Below are 24,283 nucleotides of genomic sequence, written 5' to 3' on the forward strand. Positions count from 1 at the left end.
ACAACGGGACACCGTGACGAGTGCCAGAGCGTATGAAAACGCTGTTTACCTTCCCACCGCAGCGGTACCTGTTTATCTACTCGCACTGGTATGCTTTCGAACTGCTATACTTTGAATCGTCTATCAAGAGTAGCATGCCTGTTCGAGCTCTTAAAGACACATTACCATACTTGGATCATAATTTCAATGTGTCTTTTGAAATTTAAAGGCAGAAATTATGAATAGTGCATTACTCAAAACCAAATGAAACATAAGCTATCTTTATTGTATATATTATAATAGTTGGTTTATTTAATCCTGGCATTTTGGCAGTGGATAGTGAAGCCTTAGAATAATGTGGTGAGGTTTGTAAAAATGCATGCTTATGCAATGATGACATTACAGCTGTGTTAAATATTCATGCTTGCAATGTGTTTTATTACCTATTGAAAGCTGCTCTGGAGAATTTTAATTGAAAGGCTGTGTGTGTGTGTATGTGTGTGTGTATATAAACGAAAATCACAGCAGTGTAGTTTAGATCTGAAAATATTGTTTATAGTGTTGTAATAGAAGTCTGTTAAAGCTATGCAATGGTGGCCATCACCTTAAGAACTTAAGAAGATCCTGCTGAGTCTGGCCAATGGCCCATCTAGTCCAGCATCCTGTTTTCACAGTGGCCAACCATATACCTGTAGGAAACCCACAAGGAGGACCTGAGCACAAGAGCAGTCTTCCTCCCTGTCATTTCAAGCAACTGGTATTCAGAAGCATCATTACCTCTGCAGGCAAAGCCTAGCCATTGATAGCCTTCTCCTTTATGAATTTGTCCAATCGTCTTTTATAGCCATCCATGTTATTTAGATTAAATCAGTAAGATCTCTTTGGAAAGTTTGTTTTGAATATGACTGACTGACTCTGCTTAACATGCTTGCAATGCAATTTTCATTAGGCCAAAACATGGAGGACAATACTGCGTTGGCCGCAGGATGAAATTTCGATCCTGTAATACTGATTCATGTCCCAAAGGCAGAAAAGATTTTCGGGAGCAGCAGTGCTCCGAGTTTGATGGTAAACATTTCAACATCAACGGACTAACATCTACCGTGCGTTGGCTTCCAAAATACACTGGCAGTAAGTAATGAGAAACTTCCTCTTTAAACTAAATATTCATTTGCGTAAAATTTCACATGTGACAAAAAACATACTTGGCTTTTTTTGTCCCAACAGTTTCTACGAAGGATCGCTGTAAGCTTTTTTGCCGTGTTTCTGGCACAACATCCTACTATCAACTGAAAGACAGGGTTGTTGATGGTACTCCATGTGGAATGGACACTCATGATATATGTGTGCAAGGCTTATGCAGGGTAATTGAGTTCACTAAAACAACACAAATCTTTTTGGAAACTGTTTGAGAGCAGCAAGGAGTTTTGTGGTGCCTTAAAGTCCTAACATATTTATTATGGCATAAGCTTTCATGAACTATAGCAGATGTCATATGTGTGCATTGTTGGGAGGTGGAGTTGTAAACAGCGAGAGGTCAGAGGGAAATGAAAGATAGAGAAGTACAAATAGTGCTAAAAACAGTGGTCATTAGAAAACAAACACCCAACCTAGTTGGAGTTGATAAAACTGACATCCTGAAATTGGTATTGTGAACTGTTGCCCACAAAATCAAGTTCATAGGGAGCTTCCAGATCACACACACAAACATACATGTACAGCAATGTCCATATGATGTTGTCATCATAAAATTGCCAGTCCACACACCTTTCATATTAAACCTGAATTTTCCCTGAGCATGGAAAATCTAATTAATAAACAAAAAACCATTTGAAGACAGATGATGTGTGTGATGACACGTTGGTGGGTGTTTTTTATTGCCACACCCCCATTTCTGATTGTTCCTCCCCTGAGCACAACCTCTCCATTTGTTTCGAACACGCTCCTAGACACAATCCAGCACACCTATGCTTTTCATATTTTGTTGTTGTAACACACATGAATTAGAAGTATGGTTTTGGTGTGCTCGTTTGTTTGGAAATCTTCTTTTATAGACTAGTAAAGCTAGTCATTGTTGCAACACAGCACCAAATGCATTATTGATTATGAGAATTGTTAAATGAATTATTACTTGCAAGGTGTGAGGAATGAGAGGTTAAAATGAGCAATTTGAATTACCTGTAAATTGAATGCTGTTGCATGTACTTAAAAACATTTTGACATGTTTCCATAGCAAGCAGGCTGTGATCATGTGTTAAACTCTAAGGCAAGGCGAGATAAATGTGGAATCTGTGGTGGTGATGATTCTTCATGTAGAACTCTTGCAGGAACTTTCAATAGTGCTCATTATGGTATGTTTCTTGATATCCATCTATCTATTTACATATTTAATTGCATATGACACTGGCTTTCATATGCCAAACAGATTCTCAAGTTTGATTTTGTGTGTGTGCAGTCAGCTGTGTTTTTCTAGTAGCGAATTCAAACAATTCAAAATTAAAATAATAAATATTGGCATTAAATCATTTTTTCTACATTCCACAATGCTGTCCACTATGCCAGACATATTTTCCTTTCAAAAAAGGCTGTAATTTCAAACCCCTATATTATAATCTTTTTTATTTCTAACATCACTTTCATTTCATTCCCAAACCCAGCTACAGAAAGGAAAGCTGTTGGAGTGTTATGAGCAAGTTTAGTATAGTGCCACATATTTTAATGGTTTAAATCAGTAGTTCAAAACTTTTTTCAGACCTGGGGCCCACCTTTAACCCAAACATGCATTACCAATGCTGTGTTTTTACTTGTGAGATACATAATTTTCTTTTTCTTATTTTGTCTTTGTTGTTATGGCCTGTGATTAAGATAATTAATAAACAAAGCAATATTATATAGGGAATAAATTGTTTCTGTTGCTCCTTGGAAGTGATTATCTAGCGGTAACTTGTTATTCTGGCAGGGGACAAAAACAAACAAACCAAAAAGCTGCTTTAATTTCTCTTCAGGTTTATCACTTCTCTTGGGAAGTTTATTGTTTACAAGCATAATCTTTCATAGGATTAATTTAAGTTTAATTATATTCTAGGCTATAACATTGTAGTAAAAATTCCCAAAGGAGCAACAAACCTTGACATACATCAGCACAGCTATTCAGGGAAGCCAGAAGACGACAACTATCTTGGTAAGTGTTTCAGATAATCCATTACTGGCTTTATTCCCTATGAGAAATCCAACAGCCCTAAGACTCTCTTGAACGCCTTTGCATAATATTACTATAAGCTGACTCAGTGGTATTTTACCATGTTCAGTGGTATTTATCAGATTAATTCTTACAATTAATTGAATCTTGGAATTTGTTTTAATGTTCCATATCGTAATTCCCTAGCAATAATTAAATCATTACCAATGTGCAAGATGCATGTAAGTATGAAGGAAAGATGCACTAATGGTGATTGTTTCTGTTAATGTTGTTATAGCATTATCCAACACTCAGGGGCATTTTTTCCTGAATGGAAATTTTGTTGTGAGCTTGTCTAAAAAAGAAATCAGTATGTACGGAACTAATTTTGAGTACAGTGGGTCAAACAACACAGTGGAGCGAATAAACAGCACTGGCCAGCTGGAAGAGGAGATTCTTTTGCAGGTGAATCTTCAATATGTTAATTAATAGTACACATTTGCATTTTTTTATGCACCAGGAGTGAGGAAAAATTCGTTGAAAAACAGTTTTTAAAACATCTTTGTTTAGGTGTTGTGCGTAGGGAATTTATACAACCCCGACATTCGCTACTCATTCAATGTTCCTGTAGAAGAAGGCCAGGATCTGTTTATATGGGACCCCTATGGGCTTTGGCAGGACTGCAGCAAAATGTGTCAAGGTATTGTCGTTTCCTTGGTTGATGTGATTTTTAAGATATTTCAAAATTTCTTGTTGTTAGCCTGCTATAAATTATATTTATTTCTCTATCACCTTGCTGTGGTTTGATCATGGAAATGTGTGCGAAACATAGTTTTGTGTAGGTCGCAACTTGGTAGACCGTCGTCATAATTTTCCTAAGATTCACTGTTTAAAAGCAAGGAAATTCTGATTTTAAAAACTTTGGAACAATGGAAAAATAATCGGAAATGATGCTTCTACTAGATGGGGACAAGTAAAAGAGGATGCCTTCACCCTTGTGTGGCTTCCTTTTATTACATATACAAGACAGCAACACAATCCCCCTGACAGCATGTAGACTGATATGGCTAAATTGACCCAACACCCCCCACCCCCTCTCATACACAAACAAAACACTTTGTGATTCACTGAATGCGTCCAACTGTGCTCTGGGTTTCCCAGCGTCTCCACCACCAACCAAAACAAACAAACAAACAAACAAACAAACAGACAGACAGACAGACAGACAAACAAACAAACAGACAAATAAAGAACCTCCAGACACAAAAGATTGAAATAACATTATCCCCCCCTTCTTTCTCCCCCTCTCACTCACCAATTCTTTCCTCCCAACCTCACAATGCTTAACACAGCAATGTCTCACCCCAAATGTAACTGGCCTGTAGAAAAGATCTTGTGAATTGAAAACAGAGATGTTGTATGTACCCTTGTTATCCATGAGAATCTTTCAATAAAAACAAATTTTAAAAATAAATAAATAAATGACATTTCTAGTTCAGTATACCAAGAAGCTTAGGGAAAAGCTCCCATCTTTATGAAATGTCCATGCAAGAAAATTTGCATTTTGTGAATGCTGTCCTGTTCATAACTAAGTTGCAAATTATATGTATGATCCCTGTGTTTTGATGTTGTGCTAAACTACTAGTGTGGCAGGAATAGACCTGAGTTGAGCCTCTCACTTTCACACTTCTCCCTTCCTCCTCAAGGCAAGACTGCAAAGAGATGGGCAGCTTTCACTGGTTTTAATTAACTGCAGTTTAGTAAGTAATTCAGTCCTAAAATGTGGTTGATGTTAACCAATATTTGTTTAAACACAACAGCTTCATAACTCACAGGTTGGTGTCTGTTTCAAACAAACCATAGGTAAGATTAACCACATATTGGGCTCAAATAATATGACAGGCTGTGTTTAATTCAAATGGAGGTGAAAACTTCTGAATCGAACTCCTCATGGCTACCTCAGTTTTATCAGTGCTGAGTCTCCTCCCTGATGTTGGAGACTGTCAGCTCTCTGAAGTGAACAAGGAAGGTAGATGGGGAGGGGCAATAAAACGTTTATTGCAAATTTTGATGAGATTAAGCTTTGATGAGATTAAAGCCTGAAATAAAATCTACTTTCATCCTGTATAAATCTCATCTTTAACTTTTTCTAAACCTTTTATTTAAGGTCTTCACAGGAGGAAGGTTACATGCATACGAAGGAGTGATCATTTGGTGGTCTCTGACCAAAGATGTGAGCATATAACCCGTCCCACAGCCGTAACAGAACAGTGTAATACAGAATGTGAATTAAGGTATAAACATTTATCAAACTGTATCACTAGATTAACGTTAACTCAAACTGTTACATATTCTGGATTTCCTTTTGTCACTTTGAAGTGTGTGTTCCACAAACTCATTTAATTCACTGTGTTTGGATTTTTTTTATATGATTTCCTTAAGTGTTAAAAAAATTCCTTGAGTTGTTGTTTCTTGCATTGAACGATTACAAATAATAAAAAAGTAAGCTTAATGTTTGTTTGTTTGCTCCCCATTCTATTTGAAGACCTTCATAATTTAGGTTACCTTTACACACTAAAACATATTTAGTTTTATATAATAGTTTATACTTATAGGTGGCATAACACTGGCAAAAGTGAGTGTTCAACTCGGTGTGGCCCGGGGTTTCGATCTTTAGACATCCACTGTATGAAGTACTCTGTTTCAAAGGGACTGAGTGTTCCAGTGGATGATAAATACTGTGCTGATCAACAGAAACCACCAATCCGAGAACCCTGTCATGGAGACTGTCTTCTAACAAGCTGGCATTACACAGGATGGTCCGAGGTACAGATCTAGAACCTTCCTATGATTCGCTTTAGCATTAACAAGTGTCCTGTAGCCTTACTGTATTTTCTGATAAGCAACAGAAAGCTCCATTCGTGTGTAAACCACCGGCCGTTTTCGAACATAAGAATTTTTTTTAAGCGTTCAACAGTTTATAACAACCGCAGAACAAGATGCTAAATCTTTTCCAGCCCAAAGCATGCATTGATGTACATCTGTGCTTCTATTCCTTAACACACACTTGTTTATTTTATAATAATACGTTTCTTGTCTTTTCTCGATTAAACCAGTGTTCGAGGAGTTGTGGACGAGGTGCGAGAACCAGAGAAGCTTTTTGTATGAACAACTTTGGCCGCCGGCTGGCAGATAGAGAGTGTCACGAACTTCCACAGATTATTACGGAGAGCTGCAATGAGTTCTTGTGCCCCAGCTGGACCACTAGTGATTGGAGTGAGGTAATGTGTTCAGATTGACTTCACTGTTGTGAAGCCATTAAGCCCTTTCCACTGAGTATCCGCTAAGGATACTCAGAATGCCAATGGGTCTCTTATTGCCAGAGATTCCTGGTGAACTGCGCCTTTAGGCTGAGTTTGGAGTTCTTATCATCCTGGGATCCCTTCTCAACTTAAATTCCTTTTGCCCAAACTCATTAGTTAGCCCAGCTCCCACTCCTCATTTAAAATCAATATATTTCATAATTCTGTGGGCTGGACAGTACATTTTGGGCTGCCATGGATGGGAGCAAAGCTTGACTCACATTTAAAAGTGGCAGTGGCAGGCACCCACCTCTAAAACAGCTGTCAGACACCTGGCAGGGAGTGGCATGATAGGTTTGCTGATTTTTGTGCTTTTAACATAGGTTTAACATGCTGTTAGTGTGAGGAACTTATAGCGGGTGATAATAAAAGTTAGGATTTTTCTTTTTACTTATGCAGATTTTATTACTTTGTTTGTTACTTCCAAGAGCCTTGTTGGAGGAGGAGATGTAATATAAAAGCTGCATGAATCAATCAACAAATAACACTCAAATCCTTTTACCATCTCTGATACTCTGCCTAGTGTCCTGTGACTTGTGGGAAGGGAATGAGGCATCGACAAGTATGGTGTCAACTGAATGACGAACAACTGGAAAACATTTTCTGCAATCCAAACTCTATGCCACATTCAGTGACAGCATGTGAACTTAATGAATGTGCAGCTTGGCAAGTGGGACCCTGGGGAGCAGTGAGTACATAGAAGTCCTTACATAATATTATTTTCAAGCATTTCACCACTAAAATGCTTCTTCTTAAACCATTTCTGTGAAGACAGGGGGACAGGTACACTGAGGTTAACGATGCTCCAAAAAATCTTTATTACAGCCTAAGTCTTTGTACATGGCCTAAGAATATTTGATGAAAGACTTTGAGGATCAGGTGGAGAACTTGACAAATAGGCAATGGAGGAACTTATGGGAAAAGAGAATATATATATATAGAGAGAGAACCAGGAGATAGAGAGCTCTAAAGGCAAGAGCTAGAACCTTCAAATTCATTCAAAGCAGTATAGGAATCCATTGTAGAAATTTAAGAAGAGGAATACATGGTTAGCAACAGTTGGAACTGAAGAATTTTCCATTTATCTCTGTGGATCCTAAGTCTAATCTGTTCTATCTTTATGGAATTGTTTGTGTTTAGTGCTCTGTTACATGTGGGCATGGATATCAAGTGCGTGCAGTCAAATGTGTTGCTGGCATTTATGGAACTATTTTGGACGATAACAGAGAGTGCAGCACTGCAACTCGTCCAAGAGACAGCCAAGTAAGCAAAACAAGTATTTAGAGAAAGTGCTGTGAAAAAATAACAATTAAGTGAGTTTTATTCTACCCTTCCAGCCATCTCATGTTTCCAAAATGTACTTTGTCACCTTTAGGAATGTGAAATGGCTTCTTGTCCAGAGACCATCAAGCTGTGGCCAACATCACTTCCTGTGATCCAGACTGATAAAGTGGCTCAGTGGAGATATGGATCATGGACTCCAGTGAGTGATGTTGCAATGGTGCAATCAAACATGCATTTTCCTTCTTTATTTCACAATTACTTAAACTTCTCCATTTCAAAATGTTACTCTATAAGTAAACTGGGATAAGGATAAGATCTTAAGAATTGTCTTCTCTTGATATGAAAAAGAGATGAAAAACTCCTGCATCGCTTTTCGGCAAATTAATTTAGCCCATTTGTTTTGCAATGTTTATAGTACAACATTATGCATTTGTTCGCTGGTCTTATCTCTTGTTTCAAATTGTGCACCATGCATAGGACACCTTGTCCCCAGGAGCAGAATAATGGGTAGGCAGACTAGTTGTGGGTTAAAAAAAACAACAGGCTGCAATTTACAGCAAGAACATGGGGTTGACTTGGCATGGGGCAAGGATCAGTAATAGAACAGCCCACCTGCTGTCCGAGTAAGATGGGTCGTCCTGGTCAGGGTCCTTTGTTCCGGTTGGGGTTCAAGCAAGGCCACTATAAGAAGTCTTTTTGTGCAGGATGGCTTACCTTGACAGCTGCAGGGCTAGGGAGTCAAGTGCTAACAAATGCACCATAATGAAAATAATCTAGGTAAACTGCCAACTACACAGTGACATTCTTGACTTCATTGAATATTTGGCAGTATTTGACCATAGGCGCCCAGCTGACTAGCATGCCATCCCTAACTAAGGAACATACCCTAGCTACACTTAATATCTTAGGGAAGGAGAGGTTTCTTGACTCTGGGTCCTGAGTATGTTCCTGTTTGGTTAGAATAGTACAATTCTGGTTTTGGTCTGTCTTTGCAGTGTTCCGCATCTTGTGGGAAGGGGAACCGCGCTCGTTACGTAAGCTGCCGGGATGGTCATGGCAGAGTAGCAGAAGAATCATTTTGTGCACATTTGCCACGACCCAAAGAACTTTCAAGCTGCTTTAGTCCCTGTGGTGTTTGGCAATCTGGAAGCTGGTCACCTGTAAATATTACTCTTTTCCCATTTTGTTTTTTATTTTCCTATTTTATATTAGAACGTCAGTGTACACCTAGGTAGAAAGACTTCCTATGTTTAATTTCTGATGAGGCATGCGTAGAGTTGCTTTGGCCCTTGTTCCACAAATGTAGATAATTGTTAATTGCAATTTTTAAAAATAATTGTTAATCATTGGTTATCACTTTTTCCTGTTACGTTGTGTCACATAAATGTTGGGTTAATTTTTGGTCAGTGCACAGTTACATGTGGTAATGGAATAGTAACAAGGCAAGTTGTCTGTGTCAACCACCATCAACAAATTGATGAGAATTACTGTGATCCCGAAGGCCACCCTGCAAAAGAACAAGAATGTAACATGCCACCCTGCCAGCCAGTTTATCACCACAATCCGGATACACGTGAACATCCAAACCACCAGGATTATCCTCCAATACACAAGGTCCATGATTCACATGACAATGTAAACTCAAGGAATCACCACTCTCCTCAAGGAAACCAGTGGAGAACAGGACCATGGGGAGCAGTAAGTAAATCATTGTCTGTGTACATTTTTCTGCAAACATTTGATGATGATGATGATGATGATGATGATGATGATGATTACCCCACCCATCTGGCTGGGTTTCCCCAGCCACTTTGGGCGGCCCTCGGAGCTGGACCTCAGTGTCCAGGCTGAACGATGGGGGTGGAGACGCTCTTTCAGTTATACTGGGCCGAGGCCGTTTAGGGCTTTAAAGGTGAACAGATCTTGCTGCTGTTCACTTTTTCCATCCTGTAGGTCCCTGATCCAGAGGTGTCCACATGCAAACTGTCAACACATATACTGTAATCTTCCTTACATGTTTCCCTTCCCTCACTGAACACAACTATATATAACCCTGATGTTATATTTTAGGTGCAAACAAAGTTCTCCTTCCTTACTCTAAACTGAAGGATGGCATAGTGTGAAAATACAGTCTTCCAGAGAGGAGATTGCAGCCACTTTGCTCCTCCTCTAGACCTGCTGCTGCGGTGCAGCTGTGAGCTAAGCCATGGTTGTACTTTGTGTGCTGTCTGAACCCAAGCTTGTACTTTGTCTACTCCATACAAACCACAAACTGTAAGCCAAGAGCAAGCCTTTGTTGCAGCTCCTGGTTTGTCTGAAGCACCACAAACCTCATGCCTGAATTCAGGTGGCACACTTAGCCAATAATGATAAGTTTTTATTTGTATCCCACCCTCCCCTACCGGAGCTGGGCTCAGAGCGGCTCACAGCCACCACAGCAGATGTAGGACCAAAGATGGAGCAAAGGGACTGTGATCTCATTTCCTTGACTCAACACACCTGTGTGTATGCACTGAGTTTTGTGCTAAGTGTGAACTGGATCATTGTATTCTTTTGGTATTCACACAACTAGGGCAGCATATTGTGTTTATTGCCTCCTAGTGCTCAAGTACTTGTGCTGGTGGATTTCACCACCGGGTCGTGGTGTGCCAAGATGAGGAAGGAAGAAGTGCTAGCTTCTGTGATGAAGCACTGAAACCACCTGACTCCAGCCATTGCGATTCTGGTCCCTGTCCAAGATGGAACTATGGGGACTGGGGAGAAGTAAGATGATTAGACTCCATTTGGTTAAAAAAGAGTATTTATTTCTATTAATGCTTTCTAACTTACTATTTGATGTTAGACAAATTCCACGCAGCATTATGAACCCAGCAATATAACATTTGTTACCAATTTAGTCCATTTTCTAGACAAACCCAGCCCTGGTTCACAAGTAGGGAATGAGAATGAGGCTGACTTGCAGATGTTTTAGCATAGTAAAGAAACGCTAATTTCACTGCTGTCTGTTGTATTTTTAACAGTGGATATTCCATCTCATTTCCAATAATCCATCCCCCTTATCTTCTTCTGTTTTCACCTGTCATTTTGTGTCATGCTTCTCAAATATCTATGTCTTCTTTATTGTACGCCTTTTCTACAGGTATATAAAACAGGCTACAACTCACTACACTTGCTGGGAGTAAACCCATTAGACCCATATAGGCTTCCTCTTTTAGCTAGTTCTTTTTTGAAAAAGCATTCTATGGTAATACTCATAGTAGTTGTTCTTAGACTGTTGGGCTAGGACCTGGGGAACCAGGGTTTACATTTCCACTCACCCATGAAGTGACCTTGGATCAATCACCTTGTATCAGCCTAACCAACGTAAACATGTAAGAACAATGCTAATATAGCTATTTTCCTTACAAAAAAACACCAGTTCTAGATAATCAGGCAGTATACACATTTATGTAAAAGAAATGGCTACACCAGTTTTGTTTTCCTCATATGGAAAGGATAAGCCCAATGAATGCCACACACAGCTGATTGGAATAAGGAATACAGATGTCTTTGATAATTAAAATTATGAGCAATAAACTACAGGCTCTTCTTGATAACAGTGCCATTCATGAAAATGCTGATCTGTATTTAACTTCCAGTGTACTCATACATGTGGCGATGGAATAAAGACGCGACTGGTGATCTGTCAGCTTGCAAATGGCCAAGTGCTGAATGATCAAAACTGTGAACTGTTAGAGAAACCACCTGAAAGAGCACAGTGCGACATACATGCGTGTCCTGTTGAAGTTTCATGGCATCGTGGACCATGGAAATCGGTACGGTAGTATTCACTATCATATTTATTTTACTTTCTTCCTTTCCCCTTTGCCTTTTTGTTTATTAAGTAGAAGTTTTGTTTAAATACAAGAAGAACAGTGCATTCAGTATGCATTTTGTATATGTAGTTTGCTACTTGGTGTAAACCCCTGTAACTGCTGCATTGCTACAAGCCTTGGAAGTGGCTAGTCAATGGTGGCAATTTCAGTGAAGTCAAGTTGATGCTTTGTACACTCTAGGGTGTGGGAACAAACATGTAGGTTTCTGATCATCAAGAGTGACTAAGCTTTTTGTTACTAACTGGTTTTGAAGACAACGAAAAGGGGGACTTGTTTAAAAGTCAGCGTAAAAGTCTATAATGTTTTCTACATATTTATTTTTGTACATAGAAAATAATGAACACTTTGTTGTGTATATAGCTGGCTTGCCTTATATTCAGTAATGTATACCATGCCATCCATACAGTGTGTGATAAAGACTCATATTTGCTGGCTACAGAAATATGTATAATACTGATTTGTGTATAAAATACAGCAGCTTTCATTTTATGGTTCAGATAGATTTTGATTTGAAGTTATAAGCACTAGTCTGCACATGTCTAGGGATTGTGTCCCCTCCTCCCCCCCCCCCCGTCTCATTTGTGTGAGAGTAAGGATATTTAAAGTATCTATTCCTGGTTTGTACAGACTGCAGTTGCCTGAGTTCAGATGAAATGGGGGGGGAAATGGTTTAGAACAAACCAATGAGATTTAAGTCTCCTCCCTTCACACACAAAGGGGAGAGCAACAAGGCATGTTTTATTGTTGTGTTTGAACAAGACCACACCTTGGTTATACCAAAAACATACATAGCTATTGCCATTGATGCTTTCACAAGTGCCATTTCCCCCCCAAAAATGTGAATTATCCAGCCAAAGTTAAGCAGTTTATGGGCTTATCCATGCTTCCCACACAGGTTTGCACTTTCCCAGTCTGTGCCCAAGTGCTATTTTCCCTCAGGAAAACCCAATCTTTACCACTGAATTGGAGCAAACGGCACTTCAGGTTTTCTGCAGATTGCCATTTGCTCCGATTCAATGGTAAAGAGCAGGTTTTCATGGAGAAAGTGCTGGGGCAAGAAACAAAAGCGCTCAGACACAGACTTGGAAAGTTCAGACCTGTGCGGAGCTAAGGTAAGCATGGATGAGCCCTAAGTAGGTTGTAGTTAAAGATGCTTGAGTCATGTTCTTAGTATAATCACAATACTATTATTTTGGGAGTAGAATTGGATAGTGGGAGTTACTGGATAACAGAATAACACTGATTAGTCTAGCTAAGCAGATCGTGCTGGAAAACTCACTGCATTTATTAGAAGCCTCTGGTTTTATTAAGTACAATTTTGCAAGCAAAATTGTTCAGCATTCTCTTTAACTATGTCAATATCTATCAGGTTAATACTATAGTATCCATTTGCAGTGATTTTTCTTCCGCTGTTTCGAAGTCAATTTTATAAACAAACATTTTATATGCCGAAAAATATTTAAGTAATTCTTAAAACCTTTTCATGCTGCAAATAGAACTTTCAATCTAGAGCATACTGAACATTCAGCACCAGAATATTTTGCGAAGCATTTCCATGCTTAAATTGCACTCATTACAATTGTAAAATTGTAAAATTAAACTCTGGCTGAATTCTCTCCATTTGAATTCAGTGGTGCTAAAGATGTGTCTGGATCATACCTCGTAATATTTATTTTCCTTAATGACTCTCTGAAATGGTAAAAACTAATGATGTTGGAACTAATGCATGAATATGCCAGTAACCCAATTAGCGAGGCATGGATTCTAGAACATAAATGAAAATAAGATCAAGACATGGCAAAGCCGCCAGTACTGGAAAGAATAATAGTTTTACTCAGTTAAAAGTAAATGCAATAGAAAATTATTTAGGCTCTAAGTTTATTAGAATATGTGAAGCTACTTTTGTCTTCATTTGTAGCTCCAATACCCTCTCATGTGAATGGAAGTAACCAACCAACTTGGTGAAGCTGTGAACTTCTGTATTTACTCCTAAATGAGTTTCTGTTCTCTCTCATAAAGCTTTATAAGTGAACTGACATTTTTATCCTAAATGCATTAATTCATCAGTACATTGGGCTGGATCCAGAGCAAGTTCATTGCATTTGGGCTCCATTGAAATCAGTGGGAAGTTAGTCATGATTGCTGAGAGCCAGTGTGGTGTAGTGGTTAAGAGCGATAGACTCGTAATCTGCTGAACTGGGTTCGATTCCCCGCTCCTCCACATGCAGCTGCTGGGTGACCGTGGGCCAGTCACACTTCTCTGAAGTCTCTCAGCCCCACTCACCTCACAGAGTGTTTACTGTGGGGGAGGAAGGGAAAGGAGAATGTTAGCCGCTCTGAGACTCCTTCGGGTAGTGATAAAGCGGGATATCAAATCCAAACTCCTCCTCCTCCTGATATTTCTCATTGTTGTCAGTGGGGTCCAAGTGCAACTAACTTGCTCAGGATGCAGCTAATTCTGTTTATTGAAATTATGTACAAATAAGATTTATTGTGCAGTTTTTAGCTTCCTTTTATTTTGTAGATCAAGATGCAGTAGATATTATCAATCCTCTTCTGTGTTTATATATTTCAACCCCTTTCACCATTAAGTCAGGGGCCACCATCTGTTCTTGGCTTCAGTAGTCCTTGGAGTCAGATGAAGTATATATAAATAAAAGAATATTTATTTGACCCGTGTTAATGTAAAGATGGAATTTTCTGTCATAAAAGTGCCTCCACTCACTTATTATAGTGCCTGAAAGTATTTATATTTTTAATAGTCTTTTATATTAAAAGGGAAGTCAGGATCTTGCTTTCAAAACCAACTACATACTTCTTCCTCTGCTGCTGAATATTGCCAAGCGTCAGAATACCTCATTGCTGATATTTGTCCAATGGTTTGTTTACTAACTTCAGTCTTACTATATGCTGATTGCTGTTTTTTTTTAATGCTTTGGGAGAAAAGAATGATCTGCCAATGCCTGACATAATTCATACAATGAAATCAAAAGACTCTAAACACTTGACACTCCATCCAGCGCATAATTGTGTTGAAAAAGGAGAACAAAATAGACATTTCTAAAATTCTCAAACAAGTTTAATGTGTTGATTGTATTGTTGTTGTTGTTATTGTTTAAAAATGTCCATGTTAATGTTCTATTACCTTGTAGTTAACAGAATAAAATAATAAATAATAATTTATGTCTGATAATTTAATTTAATTATATGGATACTACTTGGTGTCTATGCAAAATAATTGCTTTTTGATTTAATTGTTGTGTCATTTGTCTTTCGTGGCTTCATAATTGTTAATAATTAAATGTGCTTTTATTAATTCATCCTTTGTTTTTGGATTGCTGTTTGGAATTAACCATTGATGTGGAAGTGTTTTATATGACAATAAATGTGCTATTCTTCAGTGCCAATGCTTTCATAGGGGAATAATTGTTACAACACCCTTAAATAATTAAAGATTGAAATATTGTAGAGTTTGTCATGGCCTTTATGTGTGGACTTATATTATCTATTATCAAAAATATATTCTGAACCAGAAAGACACTTAGCGCTTGGTGGAATCTAGGTACATTCCTTAGGAGGAAATCATTCCATAACTACTAAAGTTTCATGGCAGTTTGAATCCTTTAACCAATGTGATCTAGAACAAATACTATTTCAATATGACTGTGTCATTTCAATCAGGGCTGGTTCTACCATTAGGTGGAGTACAGTAGACGCAGGTGGCACTGGTCTAAACCACTGAGCCTCTTGGGCTTGCTGATTGGAAGGTTGGCGGTGTGAATCCTCGCAATGGAGTGAGCTCCCGTTGCTCTGTCCCAGCTCCTGCCAACCTAGTAGTTTGAAAGTACATCAGCGCAAGTAGATAAACAGGTACCACTGTGGCGGGAAGGTAAACGGTGTTTCTGTGCGCTCTGGTTTCTGTCACGGTGTTCCGTTGTGCCAGAAGCAGTTAAGTCATGCTGGCCACATGACCCAGAAAGCTGTCTGTGGACAAACGCCAGCTCCCTTGGCCTGAAGCAAGATGAGCGTCGCACCCCATAGTCGCCTTTGACTGGACTTAAATGTCCAGGGGTCCTTTAGCATTTAGACATCTCAAGTAGTAGGTTTTGGGTGTTATGAAAGAGAAAAAATACAAATTGTTATCAATTTAATATGCAATTGTCATTGACCACAAGGGAAGGGGAAAGGTGGTATTTTTCTGCCTTTGGCACTGAAGTAACTATATTAACAGCTAATACGGATTAAATATGCACACTATGCACATTCTTATGTCACAAGTAACTAGGGTTGCTGGTGTACCATGGTTTATTGTGTGCAGACACACTATTTGCTTACTCCAGCTTCGTTCCTCCTCTGACACAATTGGGAGAACCAAACTAGGAAGCCACAATCAAGCTTGGCTTCTTGTTATAACCAAACCCAGGGTTGTGCAAGCCATGATTGCTAGCCAGCCTTAAACCGTGGTTTGTTCCTGGCTTCCAAACCTGGCTTGTTAGAGTGCAACATGCTTGCATCTTAGGTTTGGATGTAATGGGAGGTTGAGCACAACCATGTCTTACTTTGTTTCTCTACTCATTCCTGGGAAGGAATGAAGCAGGAGTGATAAACTAGGAAGTTTCTTATGCACAACAATCCACCATAAGCCAGCAGTCCTGGCTGCTTATTGTTACACGTGAACTCTGTTTTGTAGAGATGGGTGTGTGTGTACATCTATTTATTTATTTAGAGCACATTTATTTATTTAGAGCAGCCAAAAAAGGCTTCCAGAGCAGGTTACATGAAATCAAAGCAAGACACTCCCTACCTGCAGGCTTACATTCAAATAAATAATTTAAAATACAACACACAAAGGAAAAGGAACAAGGAGGATAGATAAAAATAAAACTCGAAACTCAGGCACGAGTTTGTAGACAATTGTTCAAGCAGGCACAGTTGAGAGGCAGGAGGTCCCTGGTGGAGCTGGGGCTCCAGAAAAGTGGATGCAATGAACCCTGCTTCCTATCTTTCCCACTGAGGCAGCCTGATGAAATGGCTTTGCCCAGATGACAGCTGAAGGGAGAGGAGGCCTGATGGAGCTGGCCTGTTGCAGCAGAGCTGATGGAGTGAGCTCTGCTTCTTCAGTTTTGTTTGGTGCCTGCAGATCTTCCTGGATCCTGAGGTTGTTTCCACCAAGTTCATAATACAGGCATTGGGGGAGCTGTGAAACGACATGGTTTGAGTTGTAGCTCATTCTTTTGCAGCATCCCAAACCATATTTTACCCTGTTTGGGGAAGAACGAAGAGCTAACCTGAAGAGGTATGTACAAAATGAGCTGCTTTTAAGTTGCTTAGCTATAATAAGTTGTTAAGCCGTTTTCCCTACAACAATTTTTAAAATACATTTTGCTAGATCGTTCAACGGCTGCAAATATGAGCTGCCTTAGTTTGGAAAGTACTTCTGTTCATGCAGAACAATCACTATACTTCCCACAGTAGGCATTTGTGACCCCCAAACTGTGTGTATGGTACTCTTATGTACATAAATGACATGAAACCAAAGGAGTTGAACAGATTCATGGGGAATATGTCTATCAGTGGCTACCTGCATGTTCAGAGGAAGAATGTTTTTGAATACCAATTTCTGGGAGGAAGCAGCAGGGGTAGGCTTTTCCCTTCCTGTCTCGCTTGTGGTTTTGCAAAAATGTGCCTTTCCTGAGATCAGGCAGGGCTATTTTTATGTTCTTAAATCCTAAATTTCATCTGCCTTAATTGGGTATTCCTCAGTGAAAACAGAATGTCTCAATCTATTTTGTTTTTGTTGTTCCTGAAACACATGAATCAGTCAATCAAACTGTACTTGTTCCAATCTGCTCCTGTAAAAGTTGCATCAGTTCCGCATGGAAATTCAATGAAACCCACTTTTTCTGCCACACACAGCTATTTGTTCTCTAGCAGGACTCTTGTCAAGCAAGAGGTGATTCAAACGTATCCTCTTCGACCATTTTATTGATATTTTTTGCTTCAATATTAACATTTCATTGTTATCATCAAATATATGTAATTACATTAAGTAATATGATGTGTTTAGAGAATATCATTAATTCTCTTAATAAGCTCCTAAAGATATATTAAATAATATGATGTAATTTACTAATGTCATCAGTCCTATTCATGATTCATGATTCTAATGCTGTCCCTGCTGAAATGTTCTTTTTTTAAAAAAAATTACTTAATCGTTTTTTCAATACCACAATAACACTAATAATACAATTTAACAATTCAGATTTGAGTACTGATATACCTATAACTACACCCTTTTAACAATATTTTCCCACCTCTCCCCCCCTACTTCCCCCTACTTCCCGCCTTATCGCTTAAGTATTCCTTCCAGATTTCTTCATATTTATCCATTCTTAATTTGCGTCGATATGCAATTCGTTCGTATGTAACTAGTCTGTCCATATTGTCAATCCATGCTGAAATGTTCTTGATTTACACAGCAGATCCCTCTGCCATTCACCATGCTTAACCTAGACCCAACACACAGCAAATGGGTCCCTGCGTTTGCTCCTGTGCATGCCCAACACTTGCAGTTACATTGTAAAGTACATCTGTCTCAATATTGTCTCAATATTGTAATAGTTTTCTTACATTTGAAGAGGAACATGCTGAAATATTCTTTGGTTCTTCTGTGATCTTTTAGCAAATTATTCATACTTTCATCTTCGTGTGTGAATTCTTTTGTTGCTGTTGACAGAATCATTCCAGCCATCATCTTTGTCAGTGTTCTTTCCCTAATGTGACTTTCATCTTGTGATAAATGCATGCATTCCTCATTTCTGAAGCAGGTGGGTGGAGGGATTGATAGTTACAGCTAAACATTTTGGATGGTGTTTTAGGGTGGTTCAAGATGTTCCCTGAAAATCTCATTCTCTCATGCTCGTTTAGTGTGCCTACATAGCCTCATCAGCTGTTGAACTTTTTTCTTTCTAAAAGAGAAGTAGCTTAGGCATCTTGTTAGTAATATTGGCATCATCACATGTCAGTCAGGTGTTGCTACATAGCAACATCACTGAAACCAAAGAAATCAGTTCAGAGTGAAGGCAGTGCTTCTTGAACATTACTCCGAATTAGCTTGTTGGTTCTCAGTGATAATCTCATGTGACCAAATCTGGTTATGCAGGAACTCACTTGCTTCTATGGGAAAATAACTAGTTTAAAGAGAAATAGCGCTGCAGAAATAGATGAACACCAGACCATCCAACTCTACACCATCCAACTGACAGGTAATGCGGAATGAAACCTAAAGGGAAATAGGAGTACAGCTATGCAGCCATGCTAAAAACACTTTGCCCCTTTTTGAGCCTTCCAGAAGGATGTTGGAAAGGGATCCTCGTTTTTGCAGGGCTGCAAAGTCATTGTTTTGGTTTAGCCTCAATAGATACCCAATTATTATAATCATTACTTCATAAGGTGCACTTCAGTATACTGGCAAAGGGTATATCCAGTAAAGGATTATATCTGAACAGCAATATAATGCATAGATAGGATGCGGGTGGCACTGTGGTCTAAACCACTGAGCCTCTTGGGCTTGCTGATCAGAAGGTTGACGGTTCAAATCCCCGTGAGCTCCCATTGCTCTTTCCCAGCTCCTGCCAACCTAGCAGTTCGAAAGCAGGTCGGTGCAAGTAGATAAATAGGTACCACTGTGGTGGCGTTTCCATGCGCTCTGGTTTCCATCACGGTATTCCATTGCACCAGAAGCGGTTCAGTCATGCTGGCCACATGACCCGGAAAGCTGTCTGTGGACAAACGCTGGCTCCTTCGGCCTGAAAGCGAGATGAGCGCCACAACCCCATAGCCACCTTTGACTGGACTTAACTGTCCAGGACTCCTTTACCTTTTTACCTTTCTTATAATGCACACTTGTGTATAGTGTATATGGGAAGACATTTGTGATTATGCATACAGTAACCATATGATTGATATATCAAGCGGTTTTAAAACTTTGCCATTTTACCAGCTGGTGATAATATTGTAATGGCATCTTTACTTGAAATAATGACTGGCCTTCAAATTGTGAAGTAGGGAGGAAATTTATTGACAGCTGATCCCACCACATGAGTAAATGAAAAATTAAGAGTGTGTGTGTGTGTGTGTGTGTGTGAGAGAGAGAGAGAGAGAGAGAGAGAGAGAGAGATTTTCTGATTCTTGTATGGTAATCAGATGCCACAGCAAAGACCCCTGTTAAGACAAAAGCAAAAATAATAGTTCCTTCTGTTGTAACGAGTTTGTGTGTATGTCTTTTTTATTATTTTAAAAAAGCATATTATACTGCATGAAATGATGATATATCTGTGCAGTTGGGGGAAAGCATGTATTGATAGTAAGTACTGAATAAGTAATTTTAAACTTTTATGCAGTGTGAAAATCAGTTTATATAGTGACACGCTTACATATTGTTCAATAATAATTGAATCTTAGAAGCATTATAATTTTTCCAATATGTAGTTTAATCCTGGGGAGGGGGGGGGACATAGCTGAGAAGAGTAGACCAACATGATTTTATTATAGAGATTTCAGTTGCAATAGAGATGTCAAACATAATGGCCTAGTGACCTCCTGAAATGCTCCTGCACAATATACTATTGAATTATCTTTATAGTTTGAAATCTGATGTTCATTTTAAAATCAATGTATTTATTTATAAGCATCCTATACATACAAAAATATCTATATAAACAATCAGGCAATTTAAGAGCTGAAGACAATCTATACTAAAGTCATTGTTATTCCTGGTATAAACAATTAGCAATACAATAAAGATTTTCTCTTAATATCCCACAATAATCAAATTGTTATAATATTCAGCAATTACCAAAAAACCTATACTTCATAAATAGTTGAGAACACATTCTACTGAATTGAATTGAATTCACATTCAACTCTATTCTTTACAAAGCTAATTTTTTAAGCACAAAGGTGCAAATCTATCAATGATCGCTGCATCATGATCAGTGATGCAGACAGATGACTTATTTTCAGGTTTAAAATATGGGTGTGTTCCTTGCTTGGTGGCAAATTATTGGTCCTGCAGTCCATTTGAATTTAGCACACCTAGTCAGAATCATGATTCTGAAATTGTTGTTGCTGCTGCTGCTGCTATATTTTACCCTCCCTTCACTCAGAAGTCGCAGGGTAGGTTGCAACAATTTCAAATACAACATTAAAAACAGTTTTTTTAAAAAAGTTACAATCTCAAAATAAGGTCTTAAAAATATGTATCTCAGGTATCAAAGGTCACGGTAAAGAGCTGAGACTTTAGCGTTTGCTGAAAGCCATTAAGTGACATTTTCAGATGTGTCTCTGTTTTGAAACAGAGATCTAAATGCAACCTCTTATCTGGCCACAGCACTTTTGAGCAGTTGACATTTCTGAGTCATCTTCAAAGCCAGTTGCATGTAGAGCGCATTGCAGTAGTCCAATCTGGTGGTGTCCAGAGCATGGAGTACAGTGTCCAAGTCATTTCTGTCCAAAAGGGGCCAGAGCTTGGCAAACCAGTGAGACTGGGGGGAAAGCACTCCTAGCCACTGAGGCCACCTGAGCCTCTGGTGACAGTGCTGAATTCAGGAGTCACCCCTGGACCTGCGCCTTGCAAGGGAGTGCAACCCCATCCAGAATGAGCTGTCTCCCCACTTCCCAGGCATGAGAACTTGCGGCACACAACATCTTTGTCTTTTCAAAGATTCAGCTTTGAGGTATTGACTCCCCTCCACCTAATATGCCAATAACTGTCCTGATAATTAGATGGAAGTGCTTCGTTGTGCCTGAAGACGATTGATGGATTGATATAATATTTAAGCACTTCTTTGTGGAGGGTTGCAAGAGGGTGGTGTTTCGAGGAGAGAGGGTTAAATTGGGATGTGGAAAATATGAAAACAACAAGGAGAGGCAGGACTGAGATTTGGAGATATGCTTCAGAGGTCCAGACTATGGGGAGCCCCGAAAAATCAATAATTACAATTTGGATTATAATTTCGTCTTTTGTTGTTGTTGTTGTTTTGTTTTAATTGGATTATGATTGGATATGTTGATTGGATGTTTTTTATTGGAAAATCAATAAAAATATTTTTTTTAAAAAAAGAGGAGAGAGGGAATGTGCTGTTGTTGCCAGAGAAACTGGGCTGATACTTCTCATCTTGATCCAATCCGACACAGTTGCAGCCGAAGGAGGCTGAAGATGTGTCTTTGGATGCACAGCCAAAAGCTGATGTCACTAATTCACAACACGTTGCTTTTTTTCCCATCCGAATATTTAACTTCATCCACATTCCACCACACTTAGCCACACACGGCAACGTGCCACTAGAGTCGGACTGGGGACAAAGCCTGGTTGTGCAGGGCTAAATAGGCAATGTAACCTCCTGCACAGCACAGCAAGGCGAGAATATTAGAAGCGCATCTCCACTGTTCGAAGGGGTGGTTTCACTATCCGTTAGTGATGTGGCCTAATCTCATTGGCTGTGTCAGACTGCAGTCATGGAATCATAGAATTGTTGAGTTGGAAGGGCCCCCTAAGAGGTTCTCTGTGTAATCCCTAACTGGTTGGGATCATTCAGTGAAGAAGAATCACTGCAGATGGCTCTGAAGCAACAATATTATTGGGGCTAGGGAAACCTGAAAGGCTACTGTAATGGGTGTGGGGTTTTTTTGAAGGTTTTTCTTGCCTCTTGAAAGCTCAAGCTTGAGTGTAAAAATTCCTCACTAAGGCAAAGGAAAGAGGGGAGAAAGATGGTGCAAAAAGGAAGAAGAGGAACTATAGCTGGGGAAGGAGGGTGGGGAGAGAAATGGTGAATGGCTTCATGAAATTTCACAGGCCTTGTCACCTCAATCTCTTCCAGTACAGTTTATTGCAGAACATCCCAACTATTCAGGATTCTGCAATCAACTGTGTCTTGAGGTGTCTGAATGTGAATATTACACCTGTATCATATGAATTCATTTGTATTCCAGCGGCTGCATTTGATTGATCTCCCTTGAATGTTATTATTTAAAGGAAAAGGGGATTTAGCAGACAAAGCCCAGTTACCAGAGAAGCATACAGACTTTGAACAATACTAATCAAATCCAGCTTTTGCCCTTTGATGTGTTAATATTTTTAAAAGAATCTGCCATACAACAGATGTTAGTTTAGTCCAGTTGAGATAAGTAATAGAATCTTAGCATAAATAAGAGATCATTCAGCTTCAATTTAGTCGGTATATTTGATTCTTCAAATTATGGCGAATGGTTTCTGCATGCTACGTCCAATGCAAGTATTTTGTATAAATCATCAAATGAATTAGATTTAAGACTGAAATCTTGTGCACCCTTACCTGGCAGTAAGTCCCATTGACAATGATAAGACTTACGTTGGAGTGGTGATGTAGAGATGATTGTGATGATTGTGCTGCATATCTTCTAAGAGTATAATTGCAAAAATGTTCAAAGAGAAATAAAATGGTTAGAAAAAACAGAGCGGGGGGGGGCACTTTTGTAGAAAGTGTTTGCATCTGCCCATAAGGGACTATACTATTTTTCTGAGCTTTAGCTAGGCTTATCCTTTTCAGAGTAAACCCACTGGAATCAATGGAATTTTAGTTAGCCCCATTGGTTTCAATGGGCCTTTCCTTAAGGCTAGAGCCAATTATTTCTTTTGTCTGTGTGAGATGCAGCAAGCAATTGATTACTTTGCCAAAAACTACTTATGCAATAAAGTGCCAATGGGTGTGATAGGATGTCAGGCTTCAGGGAACTGGCTTCCTTCCTCCCCCTTTGGCAGTAGATAAGCAGAACAAAGATAAAAGAGTCTCTTACCAGTTAGAAACTTTAATGATCACAGCGAGAGAGCAAAAAATCCATTCCTAGGAATGAAGGTGCTCCCAATTAAGGGTTCCACCCACTTCCTCCCTAGTCACCCCGTCACTACCGCATCTTGTAACCTGATCTTGCAACCACTGTGCTTTGTCTGCTGCCACCTTATCTGCTCTTCTTGACCTTGGACTGAGCAGATGAACACTTTCAAGTCTGTTAACTCTCTCCCGGTTCTTCTCCTCCTAGCTGTTCCCCATCTAGTACTTCCCAGCTTCTGCCTTCTGGACTATGCCCCTCTGCAAACCACTGTTCCAAATCTATACTGTCCTGGGAAGATTCAGGATTCTGATCAGGAGCAGGGGGAGGGGGAGTCTCCCTCCATTCCTCCTCAGTGCAGCCCTCCTCAGCACGGTCCCTGACATACGATCATTTTTTAAAGGAGTCAGACAGCAGGTACCTTCCCTGGAAAAGGCTCTGAACTAGCACAAAACGAAACTTGTTAAATCCAAGTGTCAGCAGTGATAACTCTATTGTGTTTATTAAGTTGGAAGGACAGAGTTCTACTCCATTGACACTAACTGGCAGCTATATAATTGCTCGCTAAATACCCATCATTTTGATGGACAGTTTGCTTGTGGAGAAAGAGTTCGTATATTGCAAGAACTCCCGAGGGAAGGGGAAACAAGTATGAAGTGACTTTTGGCATAGCCTATGCAATCCCATTATTACAGAGAAAGGTCGGTTTTGCCCTAAATTGTCCCCAAACTGCATCC

At 39.3% G+C, this 24,283-nt stretch overlaps 1 protein-coding gene across 4 annotated transcripts in view; it reads left to right on the top strand.

Annotated features, from left to right (window-relative positions):
• ADAMTS20 (ADAM metallopeptidase with thrombospondin type 1 motif 20) overlaps window positions 1–24,283 on the top strand; it is a 74,748-nt gene that overhangs the window by 30,389 nt on the left and 20,076 nt on the right. For all 4 annotated transcript variants that reach the window (XM_081877776.1, XM_081877775.1, XM_081877777.1 and 1 more), the window contains 16 exons: window positions 929–1,110; window positions 1,207–1,343; window positions 2,213–2,330; window positions 3,065–3,160; window positions 3,456–3,622; window positions 3,728–3,857; window positions 5,325–5,451; window positions 5,773–5,983; window positions 6,274–6,438; window positions 7,043–7,207; window positions 7,660–7,782; window positions 7,895–8,002; window positions 8,799–8,963; window positions 9,211–9,501; window positions 10,405–10,566; window positions 11,442–11,618. In XM_081877776.1, the coding sequence (XP_081733902.1) occupies window positions 929–1,110; window positions 1,207–1,343; window positions 2,213–2,330; window positions 3,065–3,160; window positions 3,456–3,622; window positions 3,728–3,857; window positions 5,325–5,451; window positions 5,773–5,983; window positions 6,274–6,438; window positions 7,043–7,207; window positions 7,660–7,782; window positions 7,895–8,002; window positions 8,799–8,963; window positions 9,211–9,501; window positions 10,405–10,566; window positions 11,442–11,618 (2,524 nt within the window). The remainder of the gene's footprint in view (window positions 1–928; window positions 1,111–1,206; window positions 1,344–2,212; window positions 2,331–3,064; window positions 3,161–3,455; window positions 3,623–3,727; window positions 3,858–5,324; window positions 5,452–5,772; window positions 5,984–6,273; window positions 6,439–7,042; window positions 7,208–7,659; window positions 7,783–7,894; window positions 8,003–8,798; window positions 8,964–9,210; window positions 9,502–10,404; window positions 10,567–11,441; window positions 11,619–24,283) is intronic.

This window comes from Podarcis erhardii, assembly GCF_964252035.2.
Source record: "Podarcis erhardii genome assembly, chromosome: 10".
Taxonomy (NCBI): domain Eukaryota; kingdom Metazoa; phylum Chordata; class Lepidosauria; order Squamata; family Lacertidae; genus Podarcis; species Podarcis erhardii.